The sequence below is a fragment of the Natrix helvetica genome (genome assembly GCF_964273705.1).
Source record: "Natrix helvetica genome assembly, chromosome: 9".
Lineage (NCBI taxonomy): Eukaryota > Metazoa > Chordata > Lepidosauria > Squamata > Natricidae > Natrix > Natrix helvetica.
The window spans coordinates 21,888,515-21,913,834 of NC_138560.1; the positions used below are offsets into that span (position 1 = coordinate 21,888,515).

Sequence of the window (25,320 nt, forward strand, 5' to 3'; positions counted from 1 at the left end):
GAGGATGGCAGAAGACAGGAAGGCCTGGAGGAACGTTGTCCATGGGGTCACGATGGGTTGGACACAACTTTGCAACTAACAACAACAATCTTTTATGGGGCTATGCTGGTCAACAGCAAAACTGCTGCCTGCAACAAGAATATATATAAATACCAAAGGAGATTTCATAATACATAATTCTTCTGCTGTCATGAAAAAAGATGGCTATAGCTTAGACAGATTTGAAAGCTCAGTTTGGAAGTAAAATCCCTGGATGCTTAGTATCATGTAATTTATTCTTTATTCTCATGTACAACATCAGTTACAAAACCTCTGGATAAGATCTATGATATCATTCAGTTCCCGCTGTGCCTATAAGCTGCAGATATTTTCAATCTGCCAATTCAGTGGGCTGTGAAGGTGAGGGGGAGTCCCTTTGAGATGGAGCCAGACAACAGTTTTGAACTCGCATCATCTGAAGCATTTTTTACTCATCTCCCCAGTCACCTTTCAATTGGTGCTGTCTATTGCCCTGTCCATGGTGCTGAACTTCCCAAATGGAGCTGCAAGAAGATTGGGTAGAGCTGGAAGATTAATTGCCAAGAGCCCTAGTGACACAGTGGTTGGGATGCAGTTTTGCAGGCTAACTCTGCCCACAGCCCCGAGTTTGTCTTGACTGGCTCAAGGTTGACTCAGCCTTCCATCCTTCCGAGGCTGGTAAAATGAGGACTCAGTGTTATAAGGAGCTATGGGATTGTATATAAGTACTATTGCTAATTAAGACCTTCTGTGTTCATTACAACAGTTCTTTTGGATATTGCTTGAATGCAGATCCTTCTCTGTTCTCTTCCTTCCAACTGAATTCTAACAGACATTGCCACAAAATATGTTATTGCCACTGATTTGGGACCTTGTACGCCTCTTCTCCCCAAGACAGATTGCTGAGCTGGGCAGCTGAAAATCAGCAATTTGGCTACTGAGTTTTAGCAATGCAATCTGGAGGGTCTCTGAAGTCACCAAATTGGAGCTGGGGAGCTATAAGGGATCCGTGAATTAATTCATCTACAATTGAAAATTAAACTGAGATATTAGAAGGTGGGAAAGCATTCTGCTGAGGTTTAACCATTTGCTAAAAAGCACACAATGGGAAAATGAATAGAGACTGCAGTGAGGTGTTGGGGGGGGGGGGGCTTACCAGGCCGAAGGCCTTGGATTCTTTACCCTGATACTGTATTAAGGTGGAGTAGCCTCACGGACTGATATACACTGAGAATGCTTTAACATGCCAAACTTGGCAACTATTAACATTGAATTAATCAGCTCATTATGAACAAGAAATTGGACTGATTCAATCTAGTCATTCATTCCATCAATTGATCAATCAATCAATCAATCAACCACCAAGTTGACTGTGTTGTATGAACATTACCTGTTTGGCAAGCTTTCTGAGAGACTCTGGCCCTTTTCCCAGACCTCCTTAGCTGACTCAAGTGGAGATGTGTCATGAGAATATTAAAATGGATCAATTGACACAGTTAAGGGATCAGAAGAGTTCCATTGAGTCCCAAGTATATTTAGATAGTCCTCGACTTATAAGGCCAAAATTGTTGTTGCTAAGCAAAGCATTTGTTAAGTGAACATTGCCACATGTTATGCCTTTTTGTGCCACAGTTGTTAAGTAAATCACGGCAGATGTTAACCTTCTCCAGGTTCTCATATATCATCTTGCTTTTGCTTGGCTCTGCTACAGCTATTACCACTGCTGTCTTCTGGCCTTTATCTACTACTACGATGTCTGGTTGATTGGCTAGTTACCCACCTGTCCATCTGGATCTAGAAATCCCACAGGATCTTAGCCCACCTTTGTTCCACAACCTTCTGTGGAATCTCCTATTTGTATTTAATAGACTCTATAGACCATATCCTGTGAAGAGTGCCAGCTACTTGTTTATGTCATTCAATGTATGACATATGTTTCTTGTCTCTTATTGGCACTACAATAGTCTTAACATCTCTAATGATAAAAAATTAAAAATATTTATTAATTTAATGTAATTTTATTATTATAATTTTAATTTCTCTTTTATTATGCCTTAACAATTCTGCTAACAGTTTTAGTGTAACTCTACGGTATGGAACTGGTTTACCATTGTATTATTCTGCATTTCTCTTCCCCCCACTCCCCAATTCTTCTCTCTAGCGTAAAGCCCTGGATTTTCTGATGTTTTTTTAAGCAGCCTCCTCTAGCTTTTTCAGTTACTGTAGGGGGTGCTACTTGCTGTGATGAATAAATGTCTGTTGTAAAAAGCACTAGCTGCAGAAAAGAGACCTGAAAAATATACATCAGATAGTAAAAAGCTTCCTTGGCTGAGATAAAAAGAAAAGAAGAATTAAAGACTTTGAGGGAACACAAGTTTTCTCAACAAATTAAGATTTTACAGCAACAGCTATCCACGACAATAAGAAAAATGGGAACAAAATTGAATTATGCGAAACAAATTGGTTTTGAATTTTCTAATAAACCATTTAAGTGGCCCACTTATAAATTACAAAAAGAAAATCATATTGAAATTACCAGAGGGAAATAGTAAACTAACACCTGATGTGGGTATATTAAATATTTTATCAACATTAGTCTAATTTATACAGAGGGCATGAGTGGGGGAGGGAAGAGAGCAATATCTCAGAAAACACAATCTCCCAAGGATTACAGAAATACAAGACAAACGAAGTATAACAAGACATTTTAAAAGCTATTAAAAAGAATAAGCAGGAAAGGTGGCTGGACCAGATGCATGATTGGCCCCTGATTATAATCCTTTTGAGGATGACCAAAATCAGAGATTTTTCTGTTGGGATTAATGGACAGGCAAAATTCTGTTTTTATATATGACAACCGCAATTACAATATGTTCAAAAGTGGAAAAGTTGAACACAACCCATAATACAGGAATGGTTGGTGAAGTCGATGAAGCTTGCCAAGATGGCTAAATGGTTTTCCTTGATTAAAGAAAAGACAATTTCCACATTTATCGCTGCTTGGAAACCCCTTTCAGATTTTTCAAAAAAAGAGAATAAAATGCAAAAAGGCACAGGAAAAAAAATTAAATGGAAAAAGGGAAGAGGTAGGAAAAAAGCAACAGCAAGGAATGCAAACAAAAAAGGGGGGGAAGTTATAGAAAAAAATAACTTTGACTTTCTTCCGTACAGACAGAAATCTAAAAGTCAACGACCCTTTGAACTGAAATAAACTATAGCAAACAGCATTTCTATCATCGTAAACAAGTCTAATTGTTAAAACCCAAGGTAAAAATTTCATTTATTCCAGTTCCAAAGATGTTTGCAAATAGAAACAAAGCTGGATGAAGTCTTTTTTTTAATCAAAAGAGTCCATTTTGCCACCTCCACCCAAACTCCATTCATTTTTACCATCCATTCTTGCATTGTGGATATGAGAGTCTTTCCTATATGTCAGGGGTGTCCAAACTTGGGAACTTTAAGACTTGTGGACTTCAACTCCCAGAATTCCCCAGCCAGCTGGGAGTTGAAGTCCACAAGTCTTAAAGTTCCCAAGTTTGGACACCCCTGCTATATGTCCACCAGATAAAAACACCCTTCAGATTGTTTATCTTTCCAACATACATTTGACACATCCGCATACAGCTCTGACAATTTAAAGGTAAAGGTTCCCCTCGCACATACGTGCTAGTTGTTCCCGACTTTAGGGGGCGGTGCTCATCTCCGTTTCAAAGCCAAAGAGCCAGCACTGTCTGAAGACGTCTCCGTGGTCATGTGGCCGGCATGACTAGATGCTGAAGGCACACGAAACGCTGTTACCTTCCTCCCAAAGTGGTTCCTACTTGCATTTTTACATGTTTTCGAACTGCTAGGTTGGCAGAAACTGGGACAAGTAACGGGAGCTCACGCTGTTACGCGGCGCTAGGGATTCGAACCACCGAACTGCTGACCTTTCTGATCAACAAGCTCAGTGTCTTAGTCACTGAGCCATCGCATCCCTATAACCACCTCTATCAGGTGCTAAATGCCAGTGGAACATCATTTTTTCAAAATTCTCTTTTAAGTTATACTTCAATGTAAATTTCAGTCTTTACCCAACATACACTCCTATTGATCAAACATCAGCCTAATAATCTCCTCCGTTCTCCTCCATGTTCATTTGCAAGAGGAATTTATACAACTTAACAATCATGTTAAGGTTTACTTTCAGAGAAAGTCAATAAATCAGAATACATAAACCAAGTTGTGTCATTTCTGTTCTAAAAATGCCTTTTTTAATAGAAATTATTTTCAGGCCTACAAACATAAAGGAATTTTAGGAGCCATTCTTACTTTATATCTATTCCAGACTTTCAAGATGGAACAAAAGTTGTGGTTTTGATGATTAGAAAAAAAAATACATAATAGAAAAAGTGAGGTTTTATTCGTATTCACACAGTAAGGTAACTTTGCAATCATACTTGTATTTCCCGCAAAGGAAATTGGAAACTTTTTTCCATTTCTTTTTATCTTTCCTCTCTGCACTTTTTCCTTTCTCTCTCTCTTTTTCTTTCTTTGTTCTACATAGGGTTTTGTTACATTTTATGTTCCCTTTAAAACTTTTAATAGACTCTCTATACATGAAAAAATAGCAGCCTTCTCTGTTCTTTCTTCCGTGCAGTCACGATGGTTCAAAGGTTTTTTTTTTAATTTGTTGGTTAATATCCCAAAATCTTCTCCAGTATTATTATATAGCTGAATTAGCGTGGATTCTTATTATTTTCCACCTCTCTATTTATGATTTTCCCCTATTTCTTTTCTTAGCTTTTCTGAACATAATTACAACCTTTTTGGAACATCTCAAACGCAAGAGTCTAATAGGGCTCCAAATAAACTTCTTTTCAAATAGCAGCTGAGCCATAAAATGCCTACCAGAACCAGAACAAAATAATGCAAGGCGAGTCACCAAGATTATAATTGTCTCTTCATACTGAGGAGGGTTTATTTTTTCCCCCTTGGGCATATAAATTTTTCCTCCAGCATCCACAGCTGACAAACCTTTTTAGTTTTGGAAAAGCATTTCCCAAACCCCTTCAGTAGTTCTATTTAAAGATTTCTTTTGTAGATTAACAATATGAAATATAAGTAGTCCTCGACTTATGGCCACAATTCAGCCCAAAATGTATGTTACCGAATGAAACATTCGTTAAGTGGGTTTTGCGACTTTTCTTGCCACCGTGGTTAAGTGAATCATTGCAGTTGTTAAATAAGTAACACGGTTGTTAAGCAGATCCGGCTTTCCCATGGCCTTTGATTTTCAGAAGGTCACAAAAACTGATCACGTGACCCCAGGGCCCTGCAACCATCATAAATATGATGCAGTTACCCATCGTTTGAATTTTGATCATGTGACGATGGGGATGGTGCAATGGTCATAAGTGTGAAAAATGGTCATGTAACTTTGTTCAGTGCCGTTGTAACTTTGAGCAGTCACAGAATGAACTGCTGTAAGTTAAGCCCAGTGGTAGGTTGAAGGCGGTACACCCCGGTACGGGCGTACCAGAGCCTGCCCGGAGCACCAGGTACCGTTCCGGTACGATGCTCCGGAGGACCCACCTGCCTGCTCTCGCTCCTTACCTGTCCTTTAAGCCTTTGGCACTTCCACGCATGTGCATGGCGCGTACAGCGCTTGCGCAATGCTCCGCTGAGCAGCTGGAGCGTTGTGGAGACCTTGCGGTGTTGCAGGCAGATATGATGTATGCGCCGTGCTCGTCCATGTGGTTGACGCCGGGCCCATCCAGAACCCACCACTGGTCAAGGCCTTACCTGTATGGAAGACTGATTCACAAAAGAATATTGGCTATACCTTTTTTTTATAGTCCTCAACATACAATGATAATGGAGCCTGCCCATTATGGTCGTATGTCATGTGATCCTCATAAAACATGTGACTGACCCAATTTTACAATGCTGTGGTCATAAGTATGAATGCCACAATCATAAGTACAAGCCACAATCATAAGTACAAGCAAGGGAATACCCCAGTCATTAGGTAAACACCTGTTGTGGCCTGCCAGTGGCCGGACAATGATATACCTTTTTGGGTGCACAAGAGGCCTTCTGTTTCTCTTAATAAATCATTCAGGATAGTTGTGTACTTACATAACCCCTATTCCTGCTCTCAGATTCATTTTAATTGTATTTTTTGCCTGCCCAGCCACAAAAACTTTGGGCAGGTGGTTGTTGTTGTTAGTTGCAAAGTCATGTCCGACCCATTGCAACCCCATGGACAACATTCCTCCAGGCCGTCCTGTCCTCAACCATCCCCTGGAGTCCATTTAAGCTCACGCCTGCTGCTTCGGTGACTCCATCCAGCCTCCTCATTCTCTGTCGTCCCCTTCTTCTTTTGCCCTCAATCTTTCCCAGCATGAGGCTCTTCTCCAGGGAGTCCTTCCTTCTCATTAGGTGGCCAAAGTATTTGGGTTTCCTCTTCAGGATGGGCAGGTGACAACTGGTTAAACGCACAAAATCAGCCAAAGAAATATTGTTTTTGGAGGTTAACAATCAAATTCTGGTGGCTACAAGAGGAATGGGATTCCATTCCTTGGATGATCATAATTTGATCGTTCTTCTGGCAAGAGAAGTGCAGGTGGTGGAGGGAACATGAGCTGTCAATTAACCTTCCAACTCTTCCAAATGCCCTGGGAGAAAGCAGTGGCTTTCCTGATGCTCCCCACTCAGCAAGAACAAAAACACATTCAGTGTCTGCTGGATAGAAAACAGCAGCATGGATTTTTCTTTCTCAAGGAGAATCATTGCACGTGGGGGGAGGGAAAGGGGGCAAAATGCAAACAGAGTTAAGAAAAGGACAGGTGAGTTGTAGAGCAGCAGAATGTGATAGGTTGGCCCATCGGACTCTGAAACCCGAGCCATGGCCCCTAAATTTGTATTTGACCCAAACATGCAAAGAATGTTCTGTTAGTGTGAAAAGGAAACACACCTGCACAAACAAATTCTCTCATACAAAATTACATGAATATATGGTATGTCTCATCTCATTTCCAAGCCTAAAGATCAACTGTTTTGTATATGTTGGCTGCCTCTTTTCTTCCAATAATTATGCGATTTTTAAAATTATATTTGGGGTGGTGAGTTTGGCATCCCTCCAATGCAAATAATGGGTACTATCAGTGGTGGGATTCACATTTTTTTTTACTACCGGTTCTGTGGGTGTAGCTTGGTGAGCGTGGCAGGGGAAGGATACTGCAAAATCCCCATTTCCTCCCAATCAGGACTCAGGAGGCAGAGAATAGATGGGGGCGGGGCCAGCCAGAGGTGGCATTTGCTGGTTCTCCAAACTACTCAAAATTTCCTCTACCGGTTCTCCAGAACTGGTCAAAACCTTCTGAATGCCACCTCTACTATGCTGGCCCTAGTGCTCTGCCAGTAAAAAAAGGGCACCGAAGCTCCATCTTTGGCTGCGTGCAACCCTCTGCCAGCGAAAACAGAGCTCGGGAGGGCCCCACACACACTGTTTCCCAGGCGGTCCTGTGGGCCAGATCTTAACACCCCTTTGACACCCCTGATCCAGGCTGAGGTATTCCTGCTTCTGGAGTGATCTTCCTGGGAAATGTAAAGATATTTCTCTTTTCATTCGAGTCGTCCTCTTCTCTCCTCCAAGGTGCTGCTGTCGGCTTTCATTGTTGATTCTGCGTTATCCTAGCTTACGTGCTCCATTTTCAAATGGGGCACTATTTTTATGGCCAGTATTGGGAGTTAGATTGAAAGGTCTGCTCTCAACTGTAATCAAGACCCAATTACCAAAAATAATTGTACTGTCATAAACCAAACAATACAATCACTGGCCATAAGCAAGACAAATGAGACCATTAAAAAACGTAATGAGTTTAATAACCAAATATCTTCTGAATCTCACTGTCATTTCACCTGTAGAATCCATTGCTAATAGAGGAGTTACTTCAAAGAAAGAAAGCTTTTCTCCCTTTAATAATTTACCTTTAAAATCATACGATTAGAGTAGAGTAGAGTAGAGTAGAATAAATAGAATAGAATAGAATAGAATAACAGAGTTGGAAGGGACCTTAGAGGTCTTCTAGTCCAACCCCGTTTAGGCAGGAAAGCCTACACCACTTCAGACAAATGGATATCCAACATCTTCTTAAAACGTCCAGTGTTGGAGCATTCACAACTTCTGGAGGCAAGTTGTTCCACTGGTTAATTGTTCTAACTGTCAGGAAATTTCTCCTTAGTTCTAAGTTGCTTCTCTCCTTGATTAGTTTCCATCCATTACTTCTTGTTATACCCCCAGGTGCTTTGGAGAATAGGGGTTTATGTTTGCTTTGTAGGAGGAGAACTTAGTTGGTCTATGGGGACCAAAAAATACCAGAGGGTAGCCCCTTTTCCAGCTAACTCATTAAATGGGTGAAAGCTTTCTTGAGCTACAGCTCATTTGATCACATGTATAAAGTGGCTAAATTGATGTAGGATTTAAAGTGGGGGGGGAAGAGAGGAAATGACGAGAAGAAAGATTGTTTATACAAATACAGGATGTACATGAGACAGATTATAAGTACCTTATCAATTAACAATTGAGATGTGTTCAAAACCCATTACATTTATTGAGCCCTTCTGCCTAAAATCTTTTGATGTGAATCAAGCATTCTCTTGCTCATTGTTTTTTTCTTTTTCTTTTATATCAGAGAGTGAAGTACAGGAGTCAAAATTAAATGAAAAAGTTTAAAAGTTTGATGTAGAAATAAATAAATAAAAATTCAGGGTGACCTCCTATCCGTTAAATTTTGGGCGTATTCAACTTGCATTTGGAACGAGTAGAAAGCAGAAAAGTTGAAAAAATCTTACACCAGATGACTCTACACCACCTTTTGTCCTAATTTGGTTGCTGTTAGTTTACTGAGAAGAGCGCAGTTTGCTAGCTTTTCATAATAAAATGCCAATGGTTTTGCTCAGACAATATTCTAAGCCAAAACTTATACACGGATAGAAAAAATGATAAGGGAACAGATTTAATAGATTTAAAACCAGAAATACTTTTGTTGAGTATCATAATTGAAAAATATAATAAAGGGACTACGTATTTAATATTACATGTATTAACAGCAGCCAGAATGGTATTTGCACAACATTGGAAAGAAGTGGAGATCCCCACAGATGAGAAGATAATAATAATAAAAATACTAGAATATGCAGAAATGGATAGGTTAACACTTGAAATTAAAGAGAAGAAAGGTATGAAATATTTTGAAACATGGGATTCGTTTTATCAATGGTTAAAGAACAGAAACAGAAGTTAGAACATTTAAAAGTAAAAGAGGAGGTTTAATTTTACCATGAGGGTTTATTATGATATGTTTATTATCAATACAATTTAGTATTAATAATTAAGTATTCATATTATGTTGAGAAAATACTGTTATTATATGATCACGACTAATGAACATTTTGATGACTATGGCTCAAACTAACTGTAATCAGACAAGGCATTGTTTATATAGACATTGAAAGCTCTTTCTTTATATAGTAAAAATAAAAAAAAATATTTTTTAAAAAACATTATAAATCAAAGCTTAAAGGAAACATGCAATAGTTTAACATGACCCATGAAGCCAACTATAGACACTTCATGTGGCAGTATCTTCAGAGCAGTGGTGGATTCCGGATCTGGTTGGAACCTAGTTGCCCGGTGGCGTCCACATGGATGGGCACAGCATGCGCGCACATGCGTGCAGTGCGTGCATGAATCTTAGCGCCTCCGAGATCCTCCGCAATGCTCTAGCTAGCTGCTCAGCAGAGCATTGTGGAGGCGCTGTACACACCATGCACATACGCAGAAGCGCCGAAGACTTAAAAGATTGGTAAGGAGCTCGGGCAGGTGGGTGGGCAGTCCAAAGCACCATACCGGAACGGTATCCAGTGCTCCGGGCTGCCTCCAACTCTGCAACCCACCATTGCTTCCCAGCAGGGTTTTGCATTTTTTTACTAGCAGTTCTGTGGGCGTGGCTTATTTTGTGGGCGTGGCTTGGCAAATTTATGTTTCAGATTGGAGATGGGAAATAAAATATACTGTAAAACTTTTTTTTTTAAAGGCCAAAGAAAGCAGCAACCTGAGTTGAACGCAGGAGAGCTGGAGGGTCCGAAGACCGTGTGGTTTTGTTCACTGCCTGTCAGGTCCAGGGGGAAGGGGGGGGCAGCAGCCGAGCAAGCAAGCCAGCAATCTGCCAGCTGCTAGCACCCTGCTGATGAGTAAACCTGCTCACGAGTAAACTGCAGATTAGAGGGAGCTGGCAGATCCTGGCATGCATGCTTGGCTGCTTGCCACCCACTCCGGAGCTCGCAGGCAGCAAACGAAACTGCCACCACCTGCCTCCGTGCATCGAGGAGGTGGAGAGGCTTGATCCCACTTAGGAGGCGGTGGTTGCGAAGTCTCAGGGCTCCCTAAGCAGCCCATGCTGCTTACCTGTGTGTAGGCACTATGAGGCAGTTGTGTGGATGCACGTGGCGAAGACGAGGCAGGGCGAGCCGGTTCAGGGGCATGGCCAGCAACGCCCAATTACCCCTACTGCTTCTCCCGAACTGGGAGCAACCCACCTCTGCTTCAGAGGTTCCAGAGTTTACATCCCAGATTAACTTGGTTCCTAAGGCAAAGCCAAAGCCAGGCCAAGGTCATAATGGCTGGAGTTTACATGGGGTTCCAGTTCTTGGGTCAACCAACCCAAGCAAAGACATACGGAGCAACCAAGGGACGGTTGCAGAGCAGCTCAAGGAAGGCTCAGTCATATCATGACGTTTCTTACCAGGATGATTGAGCTGCATAGTACTCTTGCTCCACTGGGACAGCCCCACAATAGCCACCATCTTGGCCCCCAGGCTGGATCGCCGCTTCTTAGTGGAGGAGAGACTGGCTGAATCGGAACTGCCACCATTGCTCTTCTCTACGTTGTACATTTCTCCACTGATGCTGGAGCTGCGGACCACATTCCTGGCTGCAGAACTGCTCGTCTCCCCATTCAGCATGGCCACCTGGGCGGACCTCACTGGCTGCGGACCAGATGGGAGAAGCTGCAAGAGAAGAGCAGGAGACATGAAGGAGGAGAAGTTGGTCCCTCTGTTAACAACAGAGGCGGGCAAAGTGCTTTGGGCTGAAAAATAATGTGATCAGTACTCTCTATACTGAGGTATCTCTGAGCCGCAGTAGCTGCAGTGGTTAGAGTGCAGTATTGCAGGCTACTTCAGCTGGCTGCTAGCTGCAGTTCGGCAGTTCAATTCTCACCAGGCTCAAGGTTGACTCAGCCTCCCATCCTTCCGAGGTGGGTCAAATGAGGGCCCAGATTGTTGGGGGCAAGAGGCTGACTCTGTAAACTACTTAGAGAGGGCTGTAAAAGCACTGTGAAATGGTATATAAGTCTAACTCTGTGATGGTGAACCTATGGCACACGTGCCACAGGTGGCATGCAGAGCCCTCTCTGCAGGCACGCGAACTGATGCCCTAGCTCAGCTCTGCTGCACATGCGTGCAAGCCTCCTGCTGGCCAGCTGGTTTTGGGGTCTGTGCCACGCATGCGGGAGATGCGTGTGCATGTGGAGAGGGAGGGTGCATGCATGGGGGGCACATGCGGGGGGCCATGCATGCATGCGCGGGGGCAGGAGTGTGTGTGGGTCATGCACACATGCACAGGGGCACCACACACATATTTCATTATGGGTGCACGTGCGCTTTCAGCACTCCATGGCAAAAAGGTTAGCTATCACTGGTCTAAGTGCTATTGCTATATACTTATAGTATATATATTACTATATACTATATGCTCTGACCTGAAACCATATCAAAATGGGTCCAGCTAACTCCCAGGAACTATGGCCATAGCACTTGGACTTATATACCGCTTCACAGTGCTTTACAGCCCTCTCTAAGTGGTTTACGGAATTAGCATACAGCAGAACCTCTGGTCACAAACGCTTCTGACCACGAGCAAATGTGGGTTCCGATTAAAAAATTCACATTTTTTTTCCGCGGCTGATTTCCCCTTCTGTGCCATTTTTCTTTTGTAAGCGCCAAATTTCCAAAATTAGGTTCAGTTCGCAACCTAGTCGGTTTGTGAATAAAGTTATGGAACAAATTATGGTTGTGACCAGAGGTTCTATTGTATTGCCCTCAACAATCAACAATTTTACCCACCTTGGAAGGATGGAAGGATGAGTCAACCTTGAGCCAGTGAGACCCAAACTGCCAAACTGCTGGCAGCCAGTGATCAGAAGAAGTAGTCTGCAGTATTGTGTTCTAACCACTGTGCCACCTTGGTTCTTAATATATACCTGGACAAGGAGGAATGGAGACTGAATGAAAATTCTCCAGAACTGTTAGATCCAGCAATGCTTTCTTGAGGGAACATTGAGGTTCCACCACCAACACCTTTGGAATGCTGGAGGAAGAATCATCTCATCTCTTGGGCATGAATTTACCATCATGGATGCATCATACATCATCACCTGGGAGGCCTTAATCAACCAGGAGGGTCATGGATCTAATAAGGAGGTGGACCAAGTAACAATTGTGAAGATCCTGTCCACTTCTGTAAGACTCTTTCCAGGCAACAGGAAAAGACCAACTCAACTGAACCTGCCCAGTCAGAGCCTAACTTAGATGATATCCAAGTGACTTTATCCAGCAGAAGACTAGACTATTCCTCATGGAAGCTTTGTAGATAAGTTGGGAGAGGAGGAAGCAAGGGAAATTTCCCATCTTTTTATTCTTACGACAACCCAGTAATGTGTAACTAATGCCAACTTTTCTAGGGAGTTTCCATGGTTGAGGGAGGTTTCCAAAAGATGCCCTAATTAATTCATGAGCCTCAAGCCAAGTTTCAAAAGAAATCCAGTCATTTATTAGGGACAACATTTCAGCAATACCCAAGCGGAATCAGATCTGACCTCATATAAGTTACAGCTGAACTTTGCCCCTGTTTTCCCCCTCCCTTCAGTCTGTGTCATAAATCACATTATCCAAACAGGTGCTCCAGCAGGCTGAGGAATTCCACGCCTCACAAGCCTGCTGTGGTAATCTGAAATCCGACTCTAGCCAAAGGTATGCGTGGATTGCGCTCCCCCCCCCCCTGTTTCCTCACATGACAACTCGATAACAGACACGGAGATGCTTTATGAGTTGACATGCACCTTTGTCTCTCCACGCCTGGTTCAACACCCGTACCACCACATCACAATGGCATTACACCACAATAAACTGGCACACAATGTTTATAATACAATTATTTTCCCCAGAAGTTGACTCTGCCTGGCAGGAAGGAGTCTGTTGCTTTCTGTTCTGTTCCAAAAGGATAAAATGAACAAGGGATTGCCTGAATTTTAGAAAAGGTCAAAATGCCCATTACTGAAGATACATCCTGGATGCTTTTGCTGGTGAATTTTTATTGGTTTGTTTGTTTTTTGTTTCGTTAAAAATAATTATGGTTTATAAATGCCAACCCTCTCTGCTTGTTAAAGTTGATGTCAGAGCGTTCTATTTGTACTCTTGGATGACCAATACCAACCACCAGGTACAGTCAGGGGTGGGCTTCAAAAATTGCAGCAATGGGTTTGCTGCCCCATTGCTGGGTGGGCGTGGCCATAGTGGGTGTGGGCTATCAGGGGGAGGGTGTTTTTCACCCTCCCCAGGCTCCAGAGGCTTTCCTCGAGCCTCCGGAAGGGCGAAAACGGCTTCCCCCAGGCTCCAGAAGCTCTCCAAAGGCTGGAAGCAGGCCCGTTTCTGAATTTCCAGAACCTCCAGTAGGCCCATTTTCCCACCTCCCTGAGTCTCTGCATGGGGCCCTGCACTTATCTGGCATGGTTAACGGGCTGTGTGGAGATTCCTGGGAGGGGAGGGGTAAGAGGGGAAGGGCAGGTGTAGCCAGCAAAGGGTGGCATTTGGGGGTTTGCTGAACTGGGCAGAATCCTAGCTAGAGGATTGCCCAACTGTCATTGTACACTGAAGGTCGCATTTAATTTCGTTGTACAAGGTGCAATGACAATAAAGTAAACCAACTAACTAAATCAGTGCAGACCTCCAGCAGCCCACCCCTGGATACAGTGAAAGCCAATCCTTGCCCTGCTGGGGAGCTAAACGATATTTAATGTTCAAACGGGGCCTTCTAGGATGCAAGAGTAGAAACGGTAAATATTCTGCACTGCTTCAGGAAGAAGTGATTGACATGCAAAGATTCTCAGAATGAATTCAGGAGGACCTGCCTTGTAACAGCTCGGTGGGTGGCAGAATACTTTCCTGGAAGTCATAAAATGTACTCCAGAATCAGTTCTTCTAATCGCAGAAGGCTTGTTATCAGCCTCCACAAACTAAGAAGGACACACTGTGATTCTATGAGCCATGGTGGCACAGGGGTTAGAGTGCAGGACTGCAGTCTACTTCTGCTGACTGTTGGCAGCCTGCAGTTCAAATCTCACCAGGCTCAAGGTTGACTCAGCCTTCCATCCTTCTGAGGTAGGTAAAATGAGGACTCAGATTGTTGGGGGCAAGAGGCTGACTCTGTAAACTGCTTAGGGAAGGCTGTTAAGCACTATGAAGTGGTATAGAAGTGTAAGTGCTATTGCTATTCTTCCAAGCAGATTTCTTTATTGTTCCTCACTTATAGACAGAATCTTGCCAAACTAAAGCGAATTACCAGCCTCCTACACTATTAGGGAGGAGCTGTCTTCATCCTCTGTCTCTCACACAAGCTATTTGAGTTGTCTCTTGTTCCTCTGGAATGCACTCCTTCTTTTCTGGGAGTATCTTACCTCAGTTAAGCCTGGGACAGCAAGAGAATATTAGAAACTTAAATTGGCTCCACCTTAATTCTCTTGGTATTAAGAGGATGGGTGGAAAAATGATCTCAGCCTTAAAATATCCCTTGGGCTTGAGTTTGACACCCCTGCTTTAGCTGAAAAAGACTTATTTTGTTGCATTGTTTGTTTAATTATTTATCAAATTTAGGTACTGGCTATCTCATTCTCTACTTTTTTGTCCCAACGATTGCTGTTTTTGTGGCTTTGGGGAAATGAATCCTGCTAGCAGGAGCAATAAATTTGTTCATTTTGTTAAAAGCTTTGAACTTCAAATATTATGCAAACTTAGCTAGGCAGCCTGAAACCGAAAACTAAGAGAGCTAGCATATCCAGATGACTCAGTTATTGAGATAACAAGCAGTAACATTGCCATAAATACATTTGGTGCAGCTTTGTAGATCTAGAGCTAAAAATGCCCCTATTTCTGTATATTTCTCTGTCACAATTTCAGGGCTGATTACATTTTTTTCTAAGAAACATCTTCCCTCCCTTCAAAAGCATTTAATGTAAGTATTTATCTTCTCCAATCTTGTCCATATATTCCTTCATTACTAATGCTTTGGCTATGGTTTTTCCAACTGCAATGTATGGCTCTGAAGGTTGGACCATAAGAAAAGTTGAGCGCCAAAGAATGGAGGTCTTTGAACTCTGGTGCTGGAGAAGACTCCTGTGAGTCCCTTGGACTGCAAGGCGATCCAACTGGTCAGTCCTAGAGGAGATCAACCCTGACTGCTTTTTATAAGGCCAGATCCTGAAGAGGAAACTCAAATACTTTGACCCCCTAATGAGAAGGAAGGACTCCCTGGAGACGAACCAAATGCTGGGAAAGACTGAGGGCAAAAGAAGAAGAGGGTGGCAGAGAATGAGGTAGCTGGATGGAGCCACTGAAGCAGTAGGCATGAACGTAAATGGACTCCAAAGGATGGTAGAGGACAGGAAGGCCTGGAGGAACGTTGTCCATGGGGTCGCGATGGGTCGGACATGACTTCGCCACTAACAACAACAAATGATGCTTTACTAATACCTCCTTTCTCAAGACTTTCTCAATCTTGGCAGCTTGACTCCCAGATTTCTCCAGCAAGCATAGCTGGCAAGGGAATTCTGGGAGTTGAAGTCCACATATCTTCAAGTTGCCAAGGTTGAAAAACACTGCTCTAAATGTACAAGTTCTGAGACTTGTATCCCAACACAACTAGAGATCACGTAGAGGGCAAAATCAATCATACCGATTGATTCACATGATACACTTAAATCAGGTCAGTTCTTCTGTTAGCTGCATTCTCACATTACCCACAGCCCAGCTAAGGTTAATCTACATTTCTTTTTTATTTTATCCTTTAGCATGTTATGTGAATCCAGATTCATAGTTCAACTTGTACAGATTGGCTGAAAAAGGAGCTACATGTTAGGTAAACTCAGACTTTATTGAAAAAACATCACAAAAGCAGCTCAGCAGGGCATTTTTTGACAAGGTATGTATGTGATCAAAGGCAACTGAAGGGAAGAAAACTCAAACATCATATTTCCCGCATTATTCACGTCTTAATCGTGAAGCCAAAACTGCTTTTTTTTTCTTCAAAACAACACCAATGTCATGCTAAGAGCATTCTCCCAAGATGCCTCAATATCATTAAAATGTTTGCTGGAAAATGGCAAAATGGAGAGAGTTGCAACATTTCTATTTCCAGTGCAAAATTGGCATTCTGTAGATGTTCTATGAATCTTCCAGAACAAATTTTCATGAAATCTTATAATCAGTGTTTCTTAATCTCAGCAATTTTCAGATGGGTGAATTTCAACTCGCAGAATTCCGCAGTCAACTATTGAGATTTTTTAAAAGATTCATATTTCTTGGAAGTCTATGGAGATACTCAGTCATCCAGAACATGGTTGTCCCAAAGATGCTTTTCCAAAACGTACTTTCTTTGTTTTTCCTTGAAGATGTTTCACTTCTCATCCAAGAAGCTTCTTCAGTTCTTGGATGAGAAGCGAAACATCTTTAAGGGAAAAAAAAGTCCAGTTGCCTTTTGAGAAAGCACTGTTGGAAAGATTTCCCAAAAGTAAGCCTTTAACTTAACCTCTAACTAAAAGTTAGACTTCTAGACAGCACACAAAAAAGCAGAGAATCACCCTGCCATCAAAAGTGCATATAGCCAAGACTATGGTTTTCTCAGTTGCAATGTATGGCTGTGGAGGTTGGACCATAAGAAAGTCTGAGCACCAAAGCATTGAGCCCTTTGAACTCTGGTGCTGGACAAGACTCCTGCGAGTCCCTTGGACTGCAAGGCGATCAAACCGGTCAGTCCTAGAGGAGATCAACCCTGACTGCTCTTTAGAAGGCCAGATCCTGAAGAGGAAACTCAAATACTTTGGCCACTTAATGAGAAGGAAGGACTCCCTGGAGAAGAGCCTAATGCTGGGAAGGATGGAGGGCAAAAGAAGAAAGGGACAACAGAGAACAAGGTGGCTGGATGGAGTCACCAAAGCATTAGGTGTGAGCTTAAATAGACCATGAGGGATGGTAGAAGACAGGAAGGCCTGGAGGAACGTTGTCCATTGGGTCTTGATGGGTCGGACACGACTTCGCAATTAACAGCAACAGCCTTTAATGTAATGCAACAACTTTTTTGTACCCTTTTTCAATAATCAAGTGATAGTTATTTAGGTATATCTTTAAGATCAAGAATAAAAACAAAGACATCATTACAAAATGCACACACTGCTTTTTCAAATATTTGTACTTGCTTGGAGAGCAGGAATGTTGAAGCATCCCTACATCTTCCTTTGCTCCTTGGATTTCATCTTCTCTATCTGGTACCTTGGCAGAGTGCAGATGCTACAGGTTGCATCTTGGGACCTTGAGGAAACTTCCCCCTTCCTCCCCCCACCTCCAGATTCCAAAATCAGAGCATTCCTTGGACCATTTCTGCTTTTGGTTCAGCCTAGGACCTTGGTCTTTCAAAACAGACATCTGATTTGGGGCACTGCCAGAAAAGGTGTCAAATGCCCAGCTGGATTACTTACTAGCTTTGGGGGGGGTTCCCCCCCTTGCTATGAATAATTCAGCCTTCCAGGGCGATGGACACCTCCTTCTTCCTGAGGAAGCTAAATTATTCATTCCCAGCCACTTTGCAACAATGGAGGGAGACGGTATTGGCAACACCTGGGAAAATGTTTCCCAGAACACCACTGAGATGAAAAAGGAAGCGAGAGACTAAAAGAGATGGAGGAAGCAGAGAGGAAAAAGGAAAAGAAGAGAGAAAAATCACTCCTCTTAGCTGCTGAGCAGCAAATGGCACACTTTACACCAGCTTGTCAAACGAGAACCGAACAGTAGCATTCAGCAACCGTAGAGGATCGGAATGGAGCAGGGAGCAACTTTTCCTTCTCTTCCCTTGCAACTTCCGTGGTTTTTCTTTTAGGGAACGGATGTTATTTTGATCTCCAAGTAGCGGCCGGGGAAATCAATTCATTTCGCCAAGCCAAGCCGAAGTGTCCAAGTCAGAGATGGGTCAATTGAGAGCCATCAGTAGAAATCAGACCACAGTTGTTTCCCCCAGCCAAAGTCTCAGGATGCCCATTCTGAATCACAAGTGTCAGAAGAGCTCTCTCCATATCTAAAGAGAAAGGCCATTTTTCATAGGTGGGACTTCTTACGCGCATCATGCGAGGAACACATTTGTCCCCCCCTCTTTTATTTAGAAAAAGGATTTTGTTTTATTTTTGTATTAATAATAATAATAATAATCCACTTGAATTTGTGCAAAAATTATAATATTGAAACAACAACAAACTGGTGGGAACATAAGCCTGAAAAAGTCACCGAAAATCAGATGGTCAAGATCCTATGGGATTTTCGTATACAAACGGACAAAATACTAGCGCATAACACACCAGACATCACACTGGTTGAGAAAAATAAGGTTACAATCATAGACATCGCAATACCAGGTGATAACAGGGTCGAAGAGAAGGAACATGAAAAAATCGTGAAATACCAGGACTTAAAAATTGAAATTCAACGATTATGGCACAAACCAGCAGTGGTAATTCCAGTGGTCATCGGCACACTGGGTGCTATTCCAAAAGCACTGGAATTACATTTTAAAAAGTTAAAACTTGACAAAATCACCATCAGTCAAATGCAAAAAGCTGCACTGCTTGGATCTGCATGTATATTACGAAAATACGTTACGACGTCCTAGGCCCCTGGGTGGGGCCCGACTAGTAATCAATGCTAAATCCGGCGAAACAACTGGCCGCTGTGATACAATCGTATAATAATAATAATAATAATAATAATAATAATAATAATAATAACAACAACAACAACAACAACAACAACAACAACAACAACAACTCCGCCGTTGCCAGTCCCAAGCCCGGATGAGAAAGGAGGAGGGTTGGGGTCAGGTTGGCAACCTGGCCCCATAAAAAAAAAACCGCCAACCCATATAACATGGTGAAAGAAACAAATAAAAATTCTATACCGCATCGGTCATCGCGTGGGTTAACAAGGGCCACGGCGGATGTTGAGGTCCCTGGACATCCGTCGACAAATGGGCTACAAGTGGACCAGCCAACAAAACGACAAAAATATAGTGCAGATGAAAACCGTGCCATAATGGCCTGTTATTACAACTCAGAGCCTGGGAAAAGAGGTTATTTAAAGCGAATGTATGAATTATGGAAACAACAACATCCAGATTCAAAGGTTAGTGAACAACGACTTGCAGATCAAAGGCGATTTATTACACGGAATAAAGTGTTTAGTGAAGTTGAACTTGAGGAAATTCAAGCAAATTGCAAAACTAAGAAAACAACATCACAAGCAGAAATAACTGATACTCAAGACACACCTAAAGACATTGTAGAAGAACTCCCAGAAGAAGCTGTCGGGGAGGAAATAACAACACTATCACCAGAACCAGTTATCACTGAACCAACTGATGAACTAACTCAGAAACAAAAAGAATTGAAGGACAAGATCATGGAGCATTTTCTGCTTAATAAGGAACGGCAACGTTTACCATCATTAAAAACTGTGCCTAAGAAAATTTTGGCCCCTATCATGAAAATGGTTAATGCAGTGCTTTCAACAATTGAATCGGGATCCATCTTGGAAACGAACCAGTTAATGTACAGCGCAGCCGCAATAGTCACTAATGAACTAGGCATTAAAATCAAAGCACCTAGTTACACAACAGAAAAAGCATGAAAGCCAAAGTGGAAAATCCGATTGGAACAAAAAGTCAAAAAATTAAGGGCAGATGCTAGCAATTTGAAGAACATGCGTGAGCAACGGCTTAGAAACAACAAAATTATAGATCAGCTAATCAGAAGGTATAGATTGGATACAAGAAACATCAATGAAGCTGTAGAGATTGTAAAACAGCAGATAACAGCAACAGCTAGGAAAATTGAAAGATATGAGGCACGAATCATCCAGTATAAACAAAATCAGCAATTTCGATCAGACCAACAGCGTTTTTATCAAAGTCTTAATGTGAATGATGACACCAAAAGTCAAAAACCAGAAAAGCAGGCCACAGTTGAATTCTGGAAAGAATTGTGGGAAAATGCAAAGGACTACAATAAGGAAGCAAAATGGATACATAACTTTGAGAAAAGCATTGGCAACAAACAAATGCAATTATTAGAAATAACAACTGAGATGGTCAAAAATCGAGTAAAAAAAGTAAAGAATTGGACATCACCTGGAAAGGACCAATTACATGGTTTCTGGCTCAAATATCTGACCAGTTTACATGCAATATTGGCCAGGCAACTGAATGAGATGTTACAAAATGGCCAAATTGATGAATGGTTGACAACTGGAAAAACATACTTGATTCAGAAAGATGCAACTAAAGGAACAATACCTGAAAACTACAGACCAATAACATGCTTGCCAACAACCTTTAAATTACTCACAGGCATTATTGCAGATAACATTATGGATTATTTGGAAACAAACAACATCTTGCCAGTAGAGCAAAAAGGCAACAAAAGGAGTAGGGGCACAAAAGATCAGCTCCTAATTGATAAAATGATATTAGAAAATTGTAAGAAAAGAAAAACGAACTTGAATATGGTCTGGATTGATTATAAAAAAGCATTCGACTCATTGCCACATAGTTGGATCATAAAATGCTTAAAAACAACTGGCATTAGTAAAAATATTACATCCTTCACTGAAAAGGCGATGAAACAATGGAGAACTGAGTTGGCAGTAGGGAATGAGAACTACGGAATGGTCAATATCAAGCGAGGAATTTTCCAGGGTGATTCACTTTCACCTCTTCTCTTCATCATCGCGATGATCCCACTATCAGTAATCTTAAAAAAAATGAAATTAGGCTACCAAACAGCCAAAGAAGCTGAAAAAAATTCACATTTATTATATATGGATGATTTGAAACTCTATGGAAAGTCAGAAATAGAAATCCAATCACTGACAAACACAGTCCGAGTATTCAGCACCGATATTTCAATGCAGTTTGGCATGGAAAAATGCGCCACTGTATCCATAAAAAGGGGCAAAATCACTACGTGTGAGGGAATTGAAATGCCCAATGGCCAACTAATTAAATGCAATGAAAATGAAGCCTACAAATACTTAGGCATTTTGCAGTTGGATAACATCAAACATGGAGAAGTAAAAACTATTGTCAGGAGAGAGTACACCAACAGAGTTAGGAAAATTTTGAAATCTAAATTAAATGGTGGAAATACAATCAAGGCCATAAATACCTGGGCAATACCAATTATAAGATACACAGCTGGTATAGTTAATTGGACACAAACTGATTTGGACATTTTGGACTGAAAAACCAGGAAACTAATGACAATGCACTACAGTTTACATCCACGTGGTGACACTGATAGACTATACCTGCCCCGAAAATCAGGTGGCAGAGGATTATTACAAGTGAAGCAAATAGTTGAAGAAGAAAAACATGCACTGGCTGATTATTTAAAAGAAAGTCAAGAACATCTATTAATCGAAGTAAAGAACAAAAATCTATTGAAGGCCCAACAGACGAAACAAGAATACAAAAAAGATGTGATAAAATTAAGAATGGAGAGTTGGGAGAACAAAGCATTGCATGGCCAATTTCTGGAAAAAATAAAAGATAAAGTGGACAGTGAAAAAACTTGGTTATGGTTAACAGCAGGTACATTAAAGAAAGAAACAGAGTCACTAATCCTGGCTGCGCAAGAACAAGCTATCCGAACAAATGCCATTTTAAGCCAAAATCGAAAAATCCTCTGATGATGCCAAATGCAGACTCTGCAAAGAAGTTGATGAAACTGTTGACCACATACTCAGCTGCTGTAAAAAAATCGCGCAGACTGACTATAAAATGCGGCACAATTCAGTGGCACAAATGATCCACTCGAATTTGTGCAAAAATTATAATATTAAAACAGCAGCAAACTGGTGGGAACATAAGCCTGAAAAAGTCGTCGAGAGTCAGATGGTCAAGATCTTGTGGGATTTTCGCATACAAACGGATAAAATACTGGCGCATAATACACCAGACATCACACTGGTTGAGAAAAATAAGGTTACAATCATAGACATCGCAATACCAGGTGATAGCAGGGTCGCCGAGAAGGAATATGAAAAAATTGCAAAATACCAGGACCTAAAAATTGAAATTCAATGATTATGGCACAAACCAGCAGTGGTAATTCCAGTGGTCATCGGCACACTGGGTGCTATTCCAAAAGCACTGGAATTACATTTAAAACAGTTAAAACTTGACAAAATCACCATCAGTCAAATGCAAAAAGCTGCACTGCTTGGATCTGCACGTATATTAAGAAAATATGTTACGACGTCCTAGGCCCCTGGGTGGGTCCCGACTAGTAATCAATGCCAAATCCGGCGAAACAACTGGCCGCTGTGATACAATCGTATAATAATAATAATAATAATAATAATAATAATAATAATAATAATAATAATAATAATAATAATAATAATAATAATAGTAATAGTAATAGTAATAGTAATAATAATAATGATAATAATAATAATAATAATTGCATAGTCAGCCAGATGTTCAGTTTATTGAAATAAACTTCCTTTTTTGGGGGGGTCTATTCATCCTAAGAGGAAAAGTTCTGGTTCTAAACCGAACTGTGAATGAAGGACAAATATCCTTCTCATGAGCTGCTGAATCTAGCAGCAACAGTTCAGTTGAGGGCATGAATTTTTCCCATCTATTTTACATGAGCTTATGCAATAAATCTAAGGCAAAGCGCCCATCAACTTGAGTGACATTGAGTTGGCCATGCCCACCCAGTCACATGACCACCGAGCCCCACCTACCCAGCTGGTCATTAGGGCACAGAACCAGTTGTTATATTATTTGAATCCCACCACTGTGAAGCACCCACAAATCCCTGAATTTTGATCATGTGACCATGGGAATGCTGCAAAGGTCATTGAGTGTGAAAACCGGTCATAAGTCACTTTTGTTAGTGCCATTATAACTTTTGAACAGTCTCTAAACAAACGGTTGTAAGTCAAGGACTATCTGTTATTTGTAGTTTAGCCTATAATAAATTTTAATACAATCTTGTTTAAAAAGCCAGAAATGATTTCTCTAAGTTAGAAATAAATTTTGCATCAAGTCACTTTAGGCAGCAGTTCAAACTATGCTTGGCAAATGCTTTTGGAAAGTTGGCCGTGGCTGCCCCCCCCCCCCCCCCCCCGCATTGGGAGCACAGGATCTTTCCTTCCCCTGCTATTTGAGGCAAATCCATTTTACCTGATTGGCATCCTTTATCCAAGATACAGAATTAATATCTTCTTCACTTGGGACATAAAACTAGAATGTCCTGTTGGTGGCCTGCAAAGCTGTCAGCAGAGTCGGACAGTGAGGCAATTCGGGAGAAGCATGGGCCAGTCCTGGAGCCTGAGGAAGGCTTGGATGAGGGCTCTGCGTCAAAGGCAGAGGGCGGGGGGGGGGGGGGCAAGGCCACCTGGGAGTCATGTGCTGCCTCTGAAATCTCCAGAGTTGGACATCAGCAAGGCAGAGGAACAAGGGGAGCCTGTTCCCAGTGTGCGCATGCACGGAGCTGCCAGAAGACAAAAGGGATGACTTGGAAGTAAGGCTTGGAGGTGACTGGCCCCTCCCATAGGACATAAAAGGAGGAGCAAAGGCACGTGAGCCTTTGCAGGAAGCAACTTGGTTCATGCTGGTCAGTTTACCTTCTGAAGCTCCATTTTGACTCTTTGCTCCATGTGGCCTTGCCAAGCTAATTGCCAATTAAGTCTTTGCCAGCGTTTCAAGGAAGATAAAGGTGGGCACTTATCAGCCTTATCCGAAAAGACTTTGGCAGCCTACTGTCAGACTCTTTACAAATTATTTGTGACTCATTGCGGACTGTGAATGAGCATAATTCACAGCCTTTGAAATAAAAAGAGGATTTGGGGGATTAAGCATGTGCTTTTAACTGTATCAGGAAGCATCGGTCAGAACATGTCCTTTGTCGCTTGCCTGCACTGGCTCCACATTGTGGGCTAACAATCTTTTTTCCCTTTTCCTAAAAGGATTAGGAAAACCATGGAAATGCCATCCTTGCCAATGCCACCCCAGCCTCAATTAAGCTGGCAAATCAGCCGTTCTCCAGGAAATCTGTACCAACAGACTTTTCCTGCCAGGCTTTTAAACAAAAGACTTCAGAGGGTTAACCAGCAGGAAAATAGGTTAGCGGGCACTGTTTCTTTTCTCTGAAAAACCACAAGGCAGGGGCTTCTTTCACCACACCAATGTCAAATGTCAAAGCAATACTTAGCACAGTGGTACAAATTAAAGAGTAACACAAATAATAAGGCCCTTCACTTTTCCGCCTGATCTGTGTTGAAAGAAGTATGTTGGTTTTCATTTAAACGTAATTGGCAGATTTTTGGCATCCATCTCATCCCCCGGGCCGCTTAGCCATTCAGCAAAGTGGGTTTAAAGGCACAGACAAGTCGGAAGGTGTGAAATAGGTTTCCTCAGACTGAACTACCCCATTAGTAAACTTCAGTTCTCAAGAACCACAACTAGCATGGCGTGATGGGAGTTGTAGTCCACACTTTTGTCAGCAGTCAAGCTCAACAAGACTGTGGTTAAATCCAGAAGGCATCCTCTGTACAAAACAATAACAGGAAAACATGGACCTGGTTCATAAAGGTAAAGGTAATGGTTCCCCTTGGACATATGTCAGGGGTGTCCAAACTTGAGAACTTTAAGACTTGTGGACTTCAACTCTCAGAATTCCCCAGGCTGGGGAATTCTGGGAGTTGAAGTCCACAAGTCTTAAAGTTCTCAAGTTTGGACACCCCCGACATATGTGCTAGTGGTTCCTGACTCTAGGGGGTGGTGCTCATCTCCGTTTCAAAGCCGAAGAGCCAGTGCTGTCCAAAGACGTCTCTGTGGTCATGTGGCTGGCATGACTAAATGCCGAAGGCACA

General features: G+C 41.9%; 1 protein-coding gene across 3 annotated transcripts in view; it reads right to left on the reverse strand.

The window, feature by feature from the left end:
- The window catches only part of LOC309397000 (regulating synaptic membrane exocytosis protein 3-like), an 86,940-nt gene that overhangs the window by 32,072 nt on the left and 29,548 nt on the right, over positions 1–25,320 (reverse strand). For all 3 annotated transcript variants that reach the window (XM_081962659.1, XM_081962660.1, XM_081962661.1), the window contains exon 2: positions 10,809–11,073. In XM_081962659.1, the coding sequence (XP_081818785.1) occupies positions 10,809–11,073 (265 nt within the window). The remainder of the gene's footprint in view (positions 1–10,808; positions 11,074–25,320) is intronic.